The sequence below is a fragment of the Pezoporus occidentalis genome, unplaced genomic scaffold (genome assembly GCF_034315485.1).
Source record: "Pezoporus occidentalis ecotype Australia unplaced genomic scaffold, CSIRO_AGI_Poc_V1 ctg138, whole genome shotgun sequence".
Lineage (NCBI taxonomy): Eukaryota > Metazoa > Chordata > Aves > Psittaciformes > Psittacidae > Pezoporus > Pezoporus occidentalis.
This window is the reverse complement of record NW_026913188.1, coordinates 1,161,251-1,178,709: the sequence shown is the minus strand read 5'-3', so window position 1 is coordinate 1,178,709 and position 17,459 is coordinate 1,161,251. Positions and strand designations below refer to the sequence as shown.

General features: G+C 42.5%; 1 protein-coding gene across 3 annotated transcripts in view; it reads left to right on the top strand.

The window, feature by feature from the left end:
- RASSF3 (Ras association domain family member 3) overlaps positions 1-17,459 on the top strand; it is a 113,797-nt gene that overhangs the window by 61,609 nt on the left and 34,729 nt on the right. Inside the window, exon 1 of one of the 3 annotated variants that reach the window (XM_062609482.1) lies at positions 12,118-12,217. The exons of the other annotated variants lie outside the window; for them this stretch is intronic. Within the exon in view, the coding sequence (XP_062465466.1) occupies positions 12,209-12,217 (9 nt within the window). The 5' untranslated portion in view covers positions 12,118-12,208. Of the gene's footprint in view, positions 1-12,117; positions 12,218-17,459 lie in introns of those variants that run through there. 3 annotated transcript variants of the gene reach the window in all.

Here is a 17,459-nt window from a genome sequence, read left to right as displayed (position 1 = left end):
CCATAACCTGAGGGGCTCTCTGGAAGTTTGCAAGTGCTCCCAAGTGTCCTTGAACTTCATTTGCTAACCTATTTGGCCAGCATCGGCAGCCACCTGGCCCTCACAGGAGAGGCCTATGGTATGTGCACAGATGCCTAACTGCTGTCAGGCTGCATATAGCTACTGTATCATGAGGTGTGAGAAGGCCCAGGTCTGGATTTGTATCTTAAAAACATACGTGTGCATTTATAACACTGTTGTGTGAGCTGTGTTAGTGAATACTAGTTGTGTAAGCAGTAAACTGTGCAAATGCATAAATTGCTGTATGTGATGATAATGTTTCCAGACAAGGAGAGGTTGGAGAAATATCCCCCTAAAATTTCATATTGTGCTCTAGTAATATTTCCCAAAAGAACACCACAGTGAGGTGCTGCAGGGTATGTGTTTAACTATGTATTTAGTAGCCTGGAACAAATTCATCTGTATTGCTGACTCTGCAAGCATCAGAAATGCTCGGCTAATGTTTCTAGTCATAAAGTTATTACCAGTTGCTTTGAGCTGCTGAGTTATAGAGGAAAGAAAAAAAATCCCCAAAACAATGCTGAATGTAGATTTCAACAGTCATGTGGCCAGTAAGAGTGAGCTTCCCCTTCCAGCAATAACAATCATAATGAGCCTCTTTGTATGGATGAGGATGTTACTTTTGGTTTGTATTTGAGGTTTAGTCAAAAAATGCATACTATGTCCCCTTGAGCAAAGAGGAAAGAGGGGAGCTGCTAGTTATTGTTTCTGCGTCTTTCTCAACTATACAGATACTAAGTTCTGCAGTGTGGGTTTCTTGTCTTGTAGAAGACTTAAGTGCTGGCAGTTACTTTTATTCCTCTCTTAGCTCCCTCTGCCCCCTTTCTTGTGGGGAGAAAAATTGGTTAGAGCATTTGGCTTGCAGCTGTGCCTGCAGAAAAACTCAGTACTAGTGCTTGGACGTGTTTTGTGTGGATTTCCAAAGAGGAGAAGGAAAAAGGAAGCTTAAATAGCTGGGTGAATTTTTGTCTTCCATTTAATGGGGCAAAGATGGGCTCACTTATGTACCTCGATTTCTGTAGCTACAAGAGGTTTAATGGATTGATACCCATTCTGGTGTCAAAATCTTGTCATAGCACCTTTGGGCTTTGCCTAGGATGCCCAGTCTTTTCTAAAGTGGTTAAAGATTTGCCTCTTCCTCTCTCTATAACACTTCTAAAAAGTTGAAGCATGAAAAGCATTACATCATACATCAGGCAGCATGGTGCTTTGGGGCTGAGCAGTGGCCCCAAGCAAGAAATACTTTAATCTGAGGGCAGCATGCATAAAACACAGATTGCTTTATGTTGCATTTTTGCTTGTGAAAGTTCAGCTTTATTTAAGACTTCTTATCTTCTGTGGCTGTTGTAAAATTTAGGTATCAGGGGGTGGATTGAGCTCACTGTGGCCCTGTTTCATGTTTGTGATGACTCATTTAATAAATGAGAAAGGAGGAACTGTAAATGTTTTTGTCCTGACACTGTGACTACTCATGTGAGTAAAGTTATCCATGTCCATAGGCTTTCACAAGACCAGACCCAAGCCTTTGGAAATTGTCCATTCCCTGTAGAGAAAATACCAAAATTAGATGGTTTGCAAACTTGTGAAAGCTGACCCCTTTCTCTCCCTTTTTCCTCCTGCTCACCCCCATCCTTTCAGGAAAAGTGGAAACAGTCGTGCCTGCTTATTCAAGCCTTGCCATATGTTGAAGGGATGCACATCTGCCATCTTCCTGGCATGTTTTCTGCCCTTCCCGTCCACATACTAGCTCCCCATACTCTCCCATTTTGAACAGGGCTGATGTGAATCCTTGATACTTCTCCTTTCTCAGGTGCCTTGATGGACAGAGGCTCTTCAAGTGTTGTGGTTGGCATCTGGGTTAATTCCCAGCCTTGCTAAGCTCATGTCTTCTGCCAGGATCACAGCAGACACCTGGGGACATCCCTGTGCTTGGTTCTGTCTGCTCTGTGTTTTGATGTCCCCTTCCACTGTAACTGTAAGGGTTAGAAACATGAGAAGAGGCTATGGGCAAGATGCCTCCGTCTCCCTCCCCTGACGTGCGAGTGATCTGTGAGAGAGGACACCACTGTGCTTTGGGAAGCTGGTTCAGGAGCCGGCGGTGCTGTGAAAATCATGGATCCCAGCTGTTAGAAGAGGTCAAATACTGCAGCTCATATTCAACACCTGAATTGTTAATAGTTTGCATACAAAATGAGAGAGCTCTGCTGGAAGTCTGATGCAACATACTTTGGAGATGGGAAGTTTGGCACTTGGATGCTGCTCTGCTCTTCAAAGAAAAAAAGCAACTGTGTGTTTCTGCTCTTTCACCGTTTCAGGGCTCTGTAAAAGTGCTTGCAAGAAAAGTTCATTTGCTTCAGTTGGCAGTTTCCAGAAATGCACTTTCTCCTGCACCCGAGAGCACTCTCGTTTCCTCACCATCAGCACCAGTGCTTCCCTCTCTGAAGTCTAATTTCTACCTCTTTCTTCCCCTTACTGATCACAGTCCTCCCAGCTTCCAGACCCACCATCTTGGTTCCTTCCCCTGCACCCGGTGCCTGCTGCGACACTGTTGTTGAGGCCATCTTTTCTGCATGTCAGTGGAATTTGCAGGTGTGGTAATGGGGGTGGGAAAGGAAATGCATTAAAAAAGCTGGAAATGGAAAGCGGATATGAAAGAGCAGAGGAGGTAGGAAGGGGAGGGGCAACAGACAGAGGGTGAAAGTCTCATCCTTAACTAGTCCTGGCGAGGTAACCAGCCAGCTCTCATTCCGCTGTCAGAGGAGGAGGTTTGCAGGGTAAGGTGCAAAAGCTCTTTTTTAGGTCTGTTCCACTTGAACTTGCACAGAGAGAGGGAGACAAAAAAGGCATTTCATTTGGGAAGAGAGCAGAAAACGGTTTCTAGGGGTAAAATGCAGTTTGTAACTGTTTGAGTCCAGTTAGGATGGCTCTGTGTTACTAGTGTCTGTTTATTAATCAAGTTTCACATTGTTTGGCCATTACAGCTCTTCCTGGGTTTCCTTTTAGTAACATTCCCTAGGGAATATGGTTCTCCTGACTACCAGAACAAATGAGGTTTCTAATTATAGGCTTGCTTTGGAGCCAAAAGGCTTGGGTTTGTGTTTCATGTGTAATCATAAAACTTATTTAAAAATAAAAAATAACTAAAAATACCCACTAATGTTTCATTCTTTTTTTCTTTTTCTTTTTCCTTTTTTTTTTTTTGTTATCCATTTGCCAGTCAGTGAGTATTATGGGATAAACATTGTCTTACCTAAAATACTAGAAAGTTAAGAGCTGAAGGAATGAGCAGGGTAGAGATTGACAGTGTTGTGGGCTTAAATAGACACAGAGTAAACTAGCAATCCTTACTTTGTGTTTCTGCCCCACTGTCCTCTCTTGGAGCACTGAATGTGGCACGTGTGCATCAGTAGCTTGGGGGAACGTGATGGCTGCTTTGGGGTGAACTCCAAGCCCCCTCCTGGTGTCTGACAGCCTGGAGGTGAGGTGAGATTTATGCTCTGTGCAGAGGGTGCTGACTGATGTACACTGATTTGTCATCACAGGTGGTTCTTAGAATCGTCGGTTTACATTTTGGGGACTTCACCGTATGAAATGGGAACTACTAGCACACAAAAAATTGAGAAACAAGTTTAGGAGAAACGGGTTAATGTATTATCCCAAGAAGAGTTCACATCACTAAAACATCTAACGAGTGCTGTTATATGCAGCAATTTAAGTGTCCTGAGTGCAGCAACAGTGGCAGGTGGTATTAAGGCTATTTTCCCACTTATTTTTAGTCTATTATATTACTACTATAATTAGGTGCGTCTTGGGTATCTGCTGTTCTGTTAGCATAAACTTTTGGAGCACCAGCAATGTGTTACTATGTTACTGACATTTATTTGAATATCACCAGCTAAAGAACAGAATTTGTTTCTCCCCTTTTATTTGGAGAAAAAAAAGGCTTTGTTCCACCTATGTGAGTGTTGGAGTATGGTAGCTAGGCTTTTCACTTGTAGGATCAGGAGTACCTAATATTTATGGGTGTTTGGTGATTTAAGTGATATAGTGGAGTTGGGATAATCCTGTGGGTTTATCTGAGTGCATAGGCAGAAAGGCAAAACTGCTGGATCTTTGGACTTTCACTGAAGTCAAAGTATTGGGCACCTATAGCCTTATGGCCCCAAAAGTTTAGACTTAGGCTTCTTTGAACACATATGAATAGACATGCAGACAGGAGTTTTGTTTTAAGTGAAGAGTCTGGTGGATTTGGGGAAGTGCTCTGCAGAGCAGCAGAGATCAGGATCATCTGAATACACTAAAGCAATTAAAAAAAAACAACCAACCCATCATAACTAGTTACTTAAGGAAGGAGAGAATTTAGTACCCCATTTTCATGCTCTCTAATGTCAGCTGTAGACCTGTGTGTAAGAACAGTGTCAGGATAACCATTTTGGAAGTGGTTCTTACTGGCTAACATTTAGCCACTGCAAGTGCAAAATAATGAAGTAAAACTGAAGTGAAAACTGATCCTGCAGTTTGTCCCTTGTGTAAAAAGCCAGTGGCACCAGCGTTGGATTAACAGTTGCAAATAAACCGATTAACAGAGGATTTTAGATGAAGTGGTAGCTCTGTAATGCAGCACTTGCCTGTGACAGTATACCTGGGAGCCAAGCCAAGCAATATAGGCGTTTGGAAGACAGAAGTGAGAGTGACAGGTCTCTTATCGTTCAACTCGCATCATGGACAAGGGAACTACTGCAGACAGCACACAGAGTTCAATACATACTGCGCTTTCTTCCGAGGTAGAAATAGTCAGGGTTTGTGAATGTGTACATATATACACTCACATAAAAAAAGTTATATATGGGGGGTAGAACTAGGTGATCTTTAGGGTCCTTTCCAACCCAAACTGTTCTGTGATTCTGTAACTATAACAGAGATTTTTACTATTTGAGACCAGTGTTCAGGAAAGGTCTTAAAACCAGCACATCTCATAGACATTGGTGCGTGCCCTAGTGGGGCTAAAGCTAGCACAGCTTGCTGTCACCCACTGCGGTTGCGATGCAGCACTTACCTGACTACAGTACTGTTAAGCTTTTGTATGCGTTTAGGTCCCTGTACGAGGCCCATGCGTTTCTGTAGGCAGGTATGAATTGACTTGAACTAAGTAATTGCTGCTTGCCTTCTGTTTTTTTGGCACACCAGTTCTTTTTCAAGGTGGATGAAATACTCCAGACAGTTTTGAGGAGACTGTTTCTTATGCAGGTGTGTATTTGGCTATGCTAAGTAGCCACATGTGATTTATGTAGCAATTAAGATCACTTTCTAGTTACTCATCTGTGTGTGTGTGTGTGTGTGTTGGAGAGGAATTTGTGTTCCTGAATACAGAGGATTCTGTGCTGTGCTGAAAATAATAATAAAAGCAGTAGTGGTTCATCTGCCTTGGAGGAAGCATTGAGTGTTAATGTTGGGTATGTAAGAGTACTTGGTGTGCTGGTTGTCAGCTTTTCCGTCTCACTCTTTACCCACTAAGTAATTGTGGAAAATGTTGCTTGCAAGTGCATTTCTTTTAGAAATTATATACAATAATACAGTAGGGGCAAATTACAAAGGCAGTTGTCTGTAATCTCTTGTAGTTACCCCTGTTGTCCATTATTAGGACTGCTTGTCTTGTGTTCTGCCTCCTAATTGATCTGAGGTGTGATCAAGTGCATGGATGCACAGTCTAACCATCTCTTCCTCATAGAGCAGAGTCTTCCTATCTTGTATTTGCAGTACCCGAACCATATGGTCTGTGGTCTCTGATCAGTACTAATAAAAGCTGAAGATCAGTTTCTCATCTGACTGAAGGTAGAGTCATAGAATCACAGAATTGTTTGAGTTGGAAGGGACCTTAAAGATCATCTGCTTCCAACCCCCGTGCCATGGGCAGAGACACCTTCCACTAGACCAGGTTGCTCAAAGCCTCATCCAGCCTAGTCTCCGGTGAAGCAGGGATCCCATGATTTGGCTTGCCCTCCAGAAGAAAAGTCTGGGATAGATCTGTTAATACCGCAAAATTAGCTTAACACTTTTTATTGATGGCTGATAACACCCATTGAGAGACCTTCCTCTCAGTGATTTCTTACACATAATTGTGCCTAGGATCACAGTAGCCTGCCAGCTTGGAAGAGTTTAATTCAGATTTATTTAGAGCATTACTTTTTTTTTGTGCTGGATTGCTCTCTTCTGAAGAATTCTGAGGAATTTGAAGAACAAAACCTCATCCACCAGCAGCTTGATTTAGCGTGTTCACTTACAGATACATAAGCTAAGATTATGAAAGTCTTCTTGTAGAACTACTCATTTAATTCCAAAATATCTCCATAGTTCATCTTGGAAGCATCTGGTAAAGCTGTATAAACTCTAGCAAGTGCACTGAGGATTTCAGTGTGATCCATAGTGCATGTGTGTGCAGAAACTGGCACATTCTTTGGCGCTGCTTAAAAGATTAAGAATATGGTGGTTGTGTCTTGCATAATGGGAGGATTGACTTGCATTGTTTGTCTTAGTGTCTGAAATGAGTGAGTTCAAGGTTCAGTGCTGCTGAGCCTTGCTTATGAGATCAGCAGAAAGGTCAGTGCAATTTATTTTTCACAATAGATGTAATTTGAACTACTGTATTGTGATCTTTTTTTATCACGTTGTTACTGATGTGTGCAAAGATCGGGTAGTGTAGGCATAGACAGGCATCTGAAGTAAAGGGTAAAAAAAGGAAAAAGTTTTCTTTTTCCTGTCATTGCTGGTTAGCTTGCTAGTATTAGGAAAGCTGACATGTAGCAAGTGACCCGGGCTGTGCCTGAAGCTTGCAGCAGGTAGGTGCTATAGCCAGCTGAAGGAGCTGATCCTCCAACTGTCCAGACTGGTGACTTAGAGACTGATCAGCCCCTTTTTGTGTTACTGTGCATGTGTGTTTAACTCTGAAAAGCAGTGGGGAGAGAGGGTTCCTGCAGAAGTGTTTCTGGATCTGCCAGGCTAGACTCTATAACCCAAGCTTTGAAGACCAAGGAACAGAAATACGAGCAGGAGAGAAGTTCATTTTAATCCTGTCAAACAGACGTGCTCCCTCTTTCCAGGAGCAGGAGTACCTGTGATCCAGAAATTAGATCCATGTGGTGGCTCTTGTTTTGTGATACAGCACAGGGGTAAACGCCTCCTGGAAAACACTTAAGTCCTGAACTCTCCATGAGGTATGGACCTGGCAGCTCAAAGTAGGTGTTGCTTTCATATTTGATAGTTAAAGAAGGGAGGAGGAGGAGAGGATGGAATCTTCACATAGAAGACTTGCTTCATCTGTTGCAGGATGATAAATAGGAAAACTTACTTGCTGCTAAGAGCAAATGGGAGCAAATTATCCTGGTGGCATGTGGGGCATGGTAAAAGTCTCATTTGGGATGGAGAGTTTATTTGTGACTTGATCTTTCAGGTGCTCTGACTGAAAGAAGGAAGAAAAAGTATCACATCTGTCCTGCTGTAAGTGTAGGCTGAAAAATGGCATGTTCATATTTCTGCACCAGGGAGTCTTGTGTCCTGTACAAAAATGGCTGGTTTAATCAAAAGTTCGTGCTTGGAACAGTTGCTCTGTTGGGTGCCCATATACAGATGCTGGCAGTGGAGGAACACGAGACAGTCAGGGGAGCATCACTTGTGCAGGCAACTGATGGGAGCAGTAACCAGACTCCCATGTAATCTGCACAAAAAAAGAGATCTGTAATGAAAGAAACCTTCTGGTTACGATGCTCCCAGCTTTCATGGAGCCTAGCTTAGCATAGCGTTACTTTTCTTACACAGCGTCTACATATACTGTAGCCTTGTAACTCTAAAACCTTGTTTTCTGCATTTCTGTTTCTAAATCTTTGAGCTGATTTTCCTGTAAAATCTAATATTAAGGACAGTTTGCAGTTTTTGCGTGAGTTAGCAGGTCAGGTTAAAATAAACCAAATCCTATGAGTATTTCACTTGACATAGAGGGGCCCTTTAGTTGTTGAATTAAGGGGACACCCTTTTCCCCTTCAAAGAATATGCAGTGTGGGGTGATGACTATGGACAGGAGTCTGAACTCTTTCTGTTGTGAAAGCCATTTAGCTCTTAGAGAACCCAGTAAGTGGATCTCAGGATCTAAGAGGATAGATTCACAGTAGCTAGATAAGATATTCGCATAGAGTGGGACCACTGTAGAGTTCAAAGACTGGACTGTCTTTCTCATTTTAATTTAGTTACAATTTAGTCATTTCCTTGGGGAAATGACTCTTAAAATAACATTGAATTGCTTTAGTTACCTTTTAATTTAGTGATAAGAGACTAGTGCATGTACATATGGCTATCTGAGGAGACAAGTGCTTCTGGACATCAGTCGGATAGAACTCTGAATTGGATCATCACTTTATTTTCAACTGCATTTTTCTGTTCTCATTGAGAAGTTGAATTAAGTTACATGAAGAGTTGCCTCCCTTAAGCAGGCTTTGCTTCTTTGGGCACCATGACTGACAGGATGTGAAGAATTATTCTTGAACAGAATTTTGTGTCTTCTTCCCCCTGCAAGGTCAAGGGAGAACCTGGTTTATTCTATGGGTACAAATCACTTTCCCTTCTCCTTTCAGTCTGAGACTGACTTGCAGTGCTGTGGTTTACAACAGAACCGCTGACAAACCTAAATACCTCCTCTCAACATTCTGTGTATCAGCTGCAAAGCATTGCTTTGGGGTCTGGTTTGGCCTTCATGGGAAAGAGTTTGTTTTCATAGAATTTGAAAAACAGTATTAGTGTTCAGCTGACCATGTGATCCGCTTTTCTGAACATTTGTTCATCCTTTACTTGCCTAGGAGGTATTTTTACTGCTTTTAAAAAAGTATAATGCTGGCAAAATAATATTCAGCTTTCCTAAACCCACCACGTTGTAATTAAAGTATCCTGAAGGAAATACCTTCTATGAGATTTTTAATTCTGTGCTGTAAATTGCAACTTTATTCTTGAGACAATACTCAGTAGAATGTGTCTAACAAAGAGTAAAAGAATTGGGAGAATGCCTTATTCCTAGCTTGAGCCTGTGTGTAAGAGGACTTCAGGAGGTGGATTTGACTGTGGGATTTCTGGCTTTTTTGTCACCCTGCTTGGAATTCTTGCTTCTGTCAAATGAAGCAGACAGCTGATGTACTTAGTACGGTGGAATTTTTATGTTCCGGATTAGGCTGGGTGCCAGTTAGCCAGCGCACAGCGTAGACAGCTCCTACATCTTAGACCTGAGCACAGCATACATAACATTACCCCAAACAAATGGCAAGTATTTAGGCAAGGAGGAGAACCACTAGTGCTTCTTAAGTTGATGAATGTCAAATCCAAGTGGCTCTTGGATCAAGATTGCCTCTTTTGTTTATTAAACCATAGGGCATTTGTGGTTGCCTTAATACTGTAATGGCAGGATTGTTATAAAATACAGGAGAAACAGTTCCTGGTATATACTTTTACCGAGTTCTGATTAAGAATGGAACTGTCTGTAGAACAATAACCCTATATAACTGCCCAGCTGTCAGAAAATCAAGTAAGTTGGCTTGAAACACAGCAGGTGGTATAATGTAGATCAGTTGACTTCTGTTTGATCACCAAATCGCAGTGAGGTTCTTGGGATGCTAATCCTTCATTTTGTCACCGAAAAAGTGCTTTGTGCTCACCTCTGCCCAAGGTTAACTTGTGCAGTGTGTTTTCAGCTCATGAAGTTACTGGCGGAAGCTTCTTGTTTAGGCTCACTCCTAATGCCTGTCTCTGGTTCTCTAGTTGCTGTTACCATGTCCCCCAGTAGATGTGACAGCTTTTGGAAGGAGTGTTGCACCTGCTGAGCTGAATCCTAGGAAAGAATTAATTTTCTTCTCTTAATACGCTACCCTGGAAGGAGTTGTCCTACTTATAGAGGTTCTGGGGACTCTTCTAGTGAAGACCTTGGTTATGATGGTCGTAGGAAGACTTGGTGGTTTGGATATCCAGGCTGCTGTTCTGTTGCTTATTCTGTGACTGAGAGGTGATAAGATGTGCCTTAATAAAAATGTCAAAGGATTTAAGTAAATTACAGATTATTCCAGTAGAAAAGAAGCTACAAAATACCTTTAGTATCTTTCTAAATGTCTTCTGCTCACAGTTATGGGCAAAAATGATGAGTTTGTTGAAGTTGACAGCTGCTTTTGATTCAGTTACATGTTCACATGGTGTGAAGCTTATCTCAAGATGGGGGGAACATGATTGTTTGTACTGTGCTAAAAGGTTGATATTATGTGAAGTGAAACATCAAAGCAGTTTCTATTGCTCTGAACTTTAAAACTCACAGCTGACTTAATTAGAAAATAATTAAAGGCACATCTTTCACTACCCCTAAATACAGACCTCAGATATTCTTCAAAGTATATTTGATTTTAACATTTTCTTTCTTCCCCGAGGCATTTTTTTTAAGATGCAGAATATGAAGATGTAGCTTTGAGTGGTGATGATAACAGATCATTAGTGAAGTCAGTGCTTTTCTCATAAGACGATAAAATGACATGTTCTGTGAACATACCCTGGTATTACAAAAAAAAAAGTCATAAATCTAGAGGTTTTCCCTGAAATAGCCAAAGTTGAGGTCAGACTTCTTTTCTTTTTAATACTTTGTAGCTCAAAAGAGCTCCTGAAGCAGCTTAGCGAAGCCCATGGTGAAGATGCTAGTATGCCACCCTTCTTTTCTTTTATTCCTTCTCACCCCCCTTTAAATGTTAATCAAGGGTCCTGTATTAAAATGAGCTTGGTTTTAGCTGGGCCTTTATGGTCATTGCTTGGAAATTGCTGTGGTACATAATACAGCTTTTACTGCACTGTCTAGTTCTGCAAACGTTACGTGGAGAATTCAGAATGGGAGCTCTGCGCTGTGTGTCTGGATTTGAACTTGTACACAAGCAGTAACCTGTATGGTTTCATCTTCAGAAATAGATCTGGAAAATAATGGCAGAAATATCTTTCAGAAGGCATTTCACATTTGGTAGCGATTGTGTCAGAAACAATAGGCAGTAGAGGAATATTTATTATTCTAAGGATTATAGAAACATCATTGTTAATACTAGCATTGGTACTTCATTATCTTGTAGGTATGAGCCTTACAGTGTGCTAAGCACAATCATTAGAAATGTGACAGTCCCTGGACGTGGGAAGGAACTGCTTTTTTTAGGTGCTTCCAGAGATCCTTTGTCATTCTTCCCTGTCCCCTCCCTGTATGCTGCCAAACGGACCTCAATACTGCTGTCACAGAGGAATCCAAAATTTGAACTGACTGTTCCCAACAAAGGCAAGTGAAAAGGTTTGAAACATGGTGGGGGTACCTCGGCAGCGCTTGCCCTATTCTTCTCATAGTCTCAGTGTGGGTTTGTGACTGCATGCTCACACAGACATACTCTAACTCTGTTACAAGTTGTTACCACAAAGTTATTGGGTTGCTGATCCCCACAGGTTACCTGTAGATAGGTAGGTAGTATTTTCTTTCAGGTTCATAACTTCCCTATGCTCCCCTTTTTTTGGAATATATATATGAGGAACATTTTGATGAAAACATGGTAAACTATTAAGAACAAGCTGGTTCACAGGATGTAACATGTCAAAACACAAACCTGGTGCAACTCAGTACTCTTTTTGTTTGGACATTTTGTAGAGGGAGCTGAGCACATCCATGTTTCTGGTCTCCTAGATTATGAACCAAGAAGAGCTAGTGATGTCTTGCAAGGAGTATTGTGGAGCAGTTCATCCTGTTTCCGTTGGTTGTCCCCTGTAACATCTCAGCCACACACCTAGGAGTGGATGCTGCAGGTGTAAGACTGTTTTAGAGTGTGGCTGCCATGGCTTAAGCAGAGGGTGAGGTTCCACTGCAGAGTTAGGTTTTTGCCCGATGCCTTCCTTGAAGCAGATCTCTGTGTGGTTGCCAGAAGAGCTCCTCTGGTGCTAGACTGGATGGAGCAGTGTGCAGGTGGGGAGGCTGACAGGGAGGGTGGGACCTCACAAAGCCCTACCTGGGCTTGGCTTACCCCATGGGGCTATGCTTTGGGAGGAAGAGCCTCAGTAGATGGTACAGTGAAGACGTGCCTCAGAGCGCTCAGGCAGATTTCTTAACTGGATACAGATGCTGCAGGTAAGTGGAAGGTGGAAAAGTCTGGGCTTTTTGGTTTTGTGTGGGTTTGGTTTGTCTTCTTTTTATGAATAATGCTTCTGAAAGGAGATAAGAAAGGAGAAAGCAGTAGAACTTCCTGAATGAAAGAATGGTTTCTGCTTTCACATCTGACAGAAAGTGGACCAGCAAATAGGATTGCAGTGTAAACCTTGGATTTACTTGCAGATTCCTGATTTTAAAAATATATGCTTTTGTGTATTTTTAGCTCTTCATATATTCTGTGGCTTTCCAGTCCTCTCTTAATGGCTCCCTGTGGCAGGTTTAACAGGCCAGTGCATTCATTTAGAGGATAAAGTTGAAAGCACTATTTTAAACACTGAAATGTATTGTAACTGTCATGCCACACCAAAAGGTAACTGCACTCTTTCCTGTGCTTTCATTAACTTTAGTCTCAAGCAGTTACAAGGATTTTTCACCACAAGTGTGAGCCTGTTAATGGAAATAGAGTTTTAGTCCTTGGCTTTTTAAAATTACCAGGTAAGTTCCCTTGCTTGCCAGTGTTGAAAGAAGGTTGGAAGTGATTTGTTAATGTTTGACAAATGTATCATCAGTATTTGTTTTCATGCCACGTCATAAAAAGTTTCACACTGAAACTATCTGCCTGTAATCAACCTTGTGCTGTGATTTTTACTTTGCTGGTTTGGGCTCTTGGTTATGGCATGACAGTGACTGCTGTTTTCACAAGTGTAGGCAGTTTTTTGATGCCATGACTGCTCAACAGGAAGAAAGTATCTTCTGCTGCATGAAAGACAGAGAAATGCAGATGAAAAAGAACCTACAGCAAGAGAAGAGGCAGCTCCTCTTGACTGGAGGTCTTGCTCTGCTGTTGGACCACTGGAAGGAGAAGAGGCTGGAGGCTGGGCTGTGCACTCCTGCCTTTCTTTCATCACAGAATGGGAGCATCTGAGTGTCTTGACTCCTGACTCCTTAATAACTTATTCTACTCATTTAAGAGAGGGAGAGCACAACCTGGTGAGCTGCTGGACAAACTTGGAACATTGTCACCACTCTTTTTTAAGTTCTTTGTCTTCTTTTTTACCCCCCCTTTTTTTTTCTTCTTTTTCTCTTTCTCCTCTTCTTTTCTCTCTTTTTTTTTTTTCTCCACCCCAAACCTGACAATGAAAAATAGGACAGGGCTTGGATGTGTAAGGCACTGGTATAGTCAGGATCATGGTAAATAGCAGAGCTGTGTATGCCATTAATATAAGAAAAATACCAAGTTTAAAAATACATAAAATGATACCTCATTATTTGGCAGATTAGATCTAATTTTTTACCTTGGTCGTTTTTATTGTACAAGACATGAAGATGTTCCCTCCCTTCCTTGTTCTCATAGATCTTCCACTTACAAATGTGCGAACCTGCTTTCGGTACTTTGTCAGAACAAACAGGGAACAAGTATGGACAGCTACCGGAGGACTGGGTAGCATCAGCAGGAGCAGAAGGACCAAAGCCTGACTGACACTGCTGAGACCCAAAAGCACTTGGCAGTTTGAAGGCACTTCATTTCATAATAGCCTCTGAACACAGCCCTTAGATGAATGCAGTGTAGTGGGATGCTCAGAAATGGGTGTAAATATTTAGATCTGTGTACAATGAATTTTGGTTCTTCCAATTGGTGTCCCTCAGGCGTTAATCGTGAAGTCACCTATGTTTTATTGAGAGCTGAAAAAGGGAGCAATGACCGTTAACAGCCATTGTACTGGAAGACCATGTGTGTGCCTGGTACTCAAGGGATGTGGCATGTCCTGGTCGGGGTGAGGAGACCAGAGGGAAATTGTGTGGCCTCTGACACTTCCTTCTTCCCTGTCTCAAAGCTTCTCTCTGTGCAGCTCTTACATAAAGAGTTAAAACACCTACCTTGAGCAAAGGGGATGCTGTGAGAGGAGGTAAAGCACCTTGTGTGCTCCACCCTACTTGTGCAGCTGTGGCTGAGCGTCACTCCTGATGGGCTCTTTCCTCCATGCCAGTGCAGTGTGCCAGAATTAACAGGGAAGAGGCTGGGACAGGGCGTTACTGCTCTTGTGCTCTCAGAGAGCTCTGCCATGAGCTGGGTGTGTGGGATGAGGCATCTGTGCAACCAAGATGCCTGGGAAGAAGGGCAAACCCTGGGTTGACGTGTGTGGTGGTGGATGCTGGGACTGTGAGGAGGTCATGAGCCCTGTAGTTTGAGTGTTTAATATTAGTGATGTCGGGAGCTGGGCAGGCAGCATGCAGGGCCCCATCTCCTGAGGGAGGAGCCCAGGAAGCTGAAGAGCAAGTAGAAGTATGGCTTGGGGAGCTCCTGCTGGGAACTGGAGTGGAGGTTTGCACAGAAACTGGGTGCTGTATGTAGTTAACCTCAATGGGGCTGGTGGCCCATGCTGCAGGTGACACGTTGGTGGGAGCTCTGAAGATGAACCTGATCTGGAAAGAACCATGAGCCAGTGCTATACAAACAGTGATGATGTTTATGACAGCAGCTTATGTATGTGCTGTGTTTTGTCATCTCTTCTTCTGCTGCCTGTTCTGGTTTTGTTTGTCAGGACTGGCTGGACTAGGTTTGAGCTGGTACCATCAGTTCAAACGTCAGTATTTTTGTGTGTTCTTTTAAATCTTAGTGGCTGTGCTGCTTGAAGAGGTCACAGAACAATACCTGGCTGCCTGTGAATACTTCTCAGGGGATGTTTATCAATGCCACTTAGCAGACATCTGTTAAGCAAGCCGAAAGCAAGCCTATTTGTAAACACCGGTATGTTGAGTAATTATTAACTGTAAATCCCTCCTTCTGGGCTGCTGTTCCGGAGATGTTAAAGATGGTTGCTGATAATGGGCAGGTGGTTGAAGTAACTGTCCAAGCTGAAGTCTAGCAATCACAGCCTAATGCTAGCCCCTTGACTTCTTTTGCAGGATGAAGTGGATATACTTTAGATGTAGATTGAGACTGACTTCGAAGCTTCTTTTATCAGAGTGTGACTCCAGCTGACTTTCTGTAGCAGGCTACAGGGTGCTTTGGCTGTTCTCCAGAGAACTTGTTTGAAAGTAAATGTCGAAAGCAGGATTTTTCTTTCTCGATGCGTTAACGCAACAGATACATGAAGTATATGCTAAATATTTAAAATTTGGGTGTTGACACACAGTGATAGTGTGTGAAAGTGGGTGAGAGACTGAAGTTTGTGAAGCTGCTGCCGACTAATTGCACTTTTGTATTGCGTGTTTGCCAATGAAAAGAAAGAAGTGCATCGTTTAGTTTTTGGCTAGACAGGCAAATACGGAGCAGTTGCGTGGAAGTGTTTGCTCTGGCACTCTTCATTGCTCATGAGAGTCTTTGCTCATGACCTGAATTCTGGGAAGGTGTCCAAGCCCTGTGCAGGCTGAACTGCTTATCTCTTGGGTTATGTGTTTTCATTATTTTGCACAACAGAATACACAGACCTGCTTAGCAAATGCCTATGCAATTATGGCTCTCTGTCCCGTTTCCAGTTCTGCACCCCAAACTGTGAAGGCAATGCAGTTAAAGCTCTCCTTCCAGGGAGGTCTTATTCTGCAGTTCCAGATTATTCTTTTGCCTTGAACCTTGATGGTGTCTCTTTTTCTTTTCTCTTAATTTGAAAATGCTCTGTGATAATGATGTGACTTATTCAAGGTGACCTGTCATCTTACATCTGTCTGTGGAGGAAAAATTAATTCTCTGAGCAAAATAAGCTCTGTTGTGTTTTTATTTGAATACTTGCACAACTTACAAAGTGCATGAGGAATTCTTGCCTTGTGCTTTTGCGTCCACGTTGTTGGTGTAACAGTAGCCTCTTGGAAAAAGCTGCTATAAGAGTGGTTCAAGAGTTTCTGAAACTCTTGAACTCCATTTTCATTGCTGGAAGAGAGTCACGTAGGATAACAGATGTGCAGAGCCCTCAGCTGGTGCCTGGGGAGGCTGAAAACTCTGCACGGGTGGCAGAAATAAGAGTGGCTCTGTTGCTGTCTCTCAACATAGTGTGTAGCTGTTTCAAAATACTCTGGTGGAAGTATAACTTAACGTGAAACATACCCTGACTTGCTGCTGGTGGTAGGATCCTAAAGCTATCTGGGCTGCCCATTATGAGTTGTTTCCCACAAAGCTGAGGCTAACTGCAATCTTTCTGTTCCCTTTCTGAAGCTTAGGTAATGTGTTGATTGCATCTCACAAAGGGATGGAAATGTGCAGGTACAAAAGTTTCTACAGATCTTTAGTTAAGCCATAAGCAGATCTTGCAGAGAAACCCTTGTGGTGCTTCAGTCAAAACAAAGACAGCAGTGGGAGCAGATGCCATTTGGGGCATCAGGGTATCCATTCAAAAGAGAAGCTTGTAATCCATACAAGGAAAAAGATTTTTAATTGTAACTTACCCTTTTGTAGCCATCCATGTAAAAGTCTGGTGCAGTTTAGTTTACAAGTAGATTGTATGCAAGACCATAGCATTAGTTAGTTCCTTTGCGTGCAAACTACTTTTTTGTTGCCCTTTTAGAGGCTACTGGAAGAATTTCCAGTACTGAATGGAGCTGATACTATCCCTGACCTTGGGTCATTTGAGTCAGAAGATGTTTTTAGAACAGTGTTGCTGTTTTAGAACAAAGGAGGGCCTGGAAGTTTTGGAAAGTTGGGTAAATAAGACAGTGTTTGTATGGCCTGCAGCAGCTTGGACTCTTTACAGCAGGGACTATAGCAGGAGTATGGGTTTTCTTTCTGTTCTGGCCTGCACCTTCAGCCCCCTTCCTCTCTCTGCTTTCCCTCCAGCGTTGGTGGCACCCTGTGAGTGCTCTGCACAAGGAGGGAAATGGGTTGTGTCCATGGCTGCTGACTGAAGCTGTGCTGTTGTCTATTCTGTGTGTTTATCTAGAGAAAAGTAAGCATCCTATGTGTGTTTACTCTCTCACACAGTTGTTTGACATAGTTTGGTTCTTGCCCTAGACAGTCCAGCATCTGCCCTAGTTAGAAAAGGCAATCTGCTTTTAACTCGAAACAGTTGAGATCTGTGAATGCTCCCAGTGAAGGAGACTTGGCATTACCTTTTCCCTGCACTTCTGTATATTTATTGCAGTACAGAGGTTACCCCTTTTCCCCCTTTCCCTTTGGATTGGCGTATACTTGAGCTTTCTTCCCATCCCACAGTTGTGCCTCTTGGCGCTTGTTCTTCTGGGATGAAGTGCTGCAGGACTTATTTCAAAGGGCTTTTTTTTTGGTCAGGAA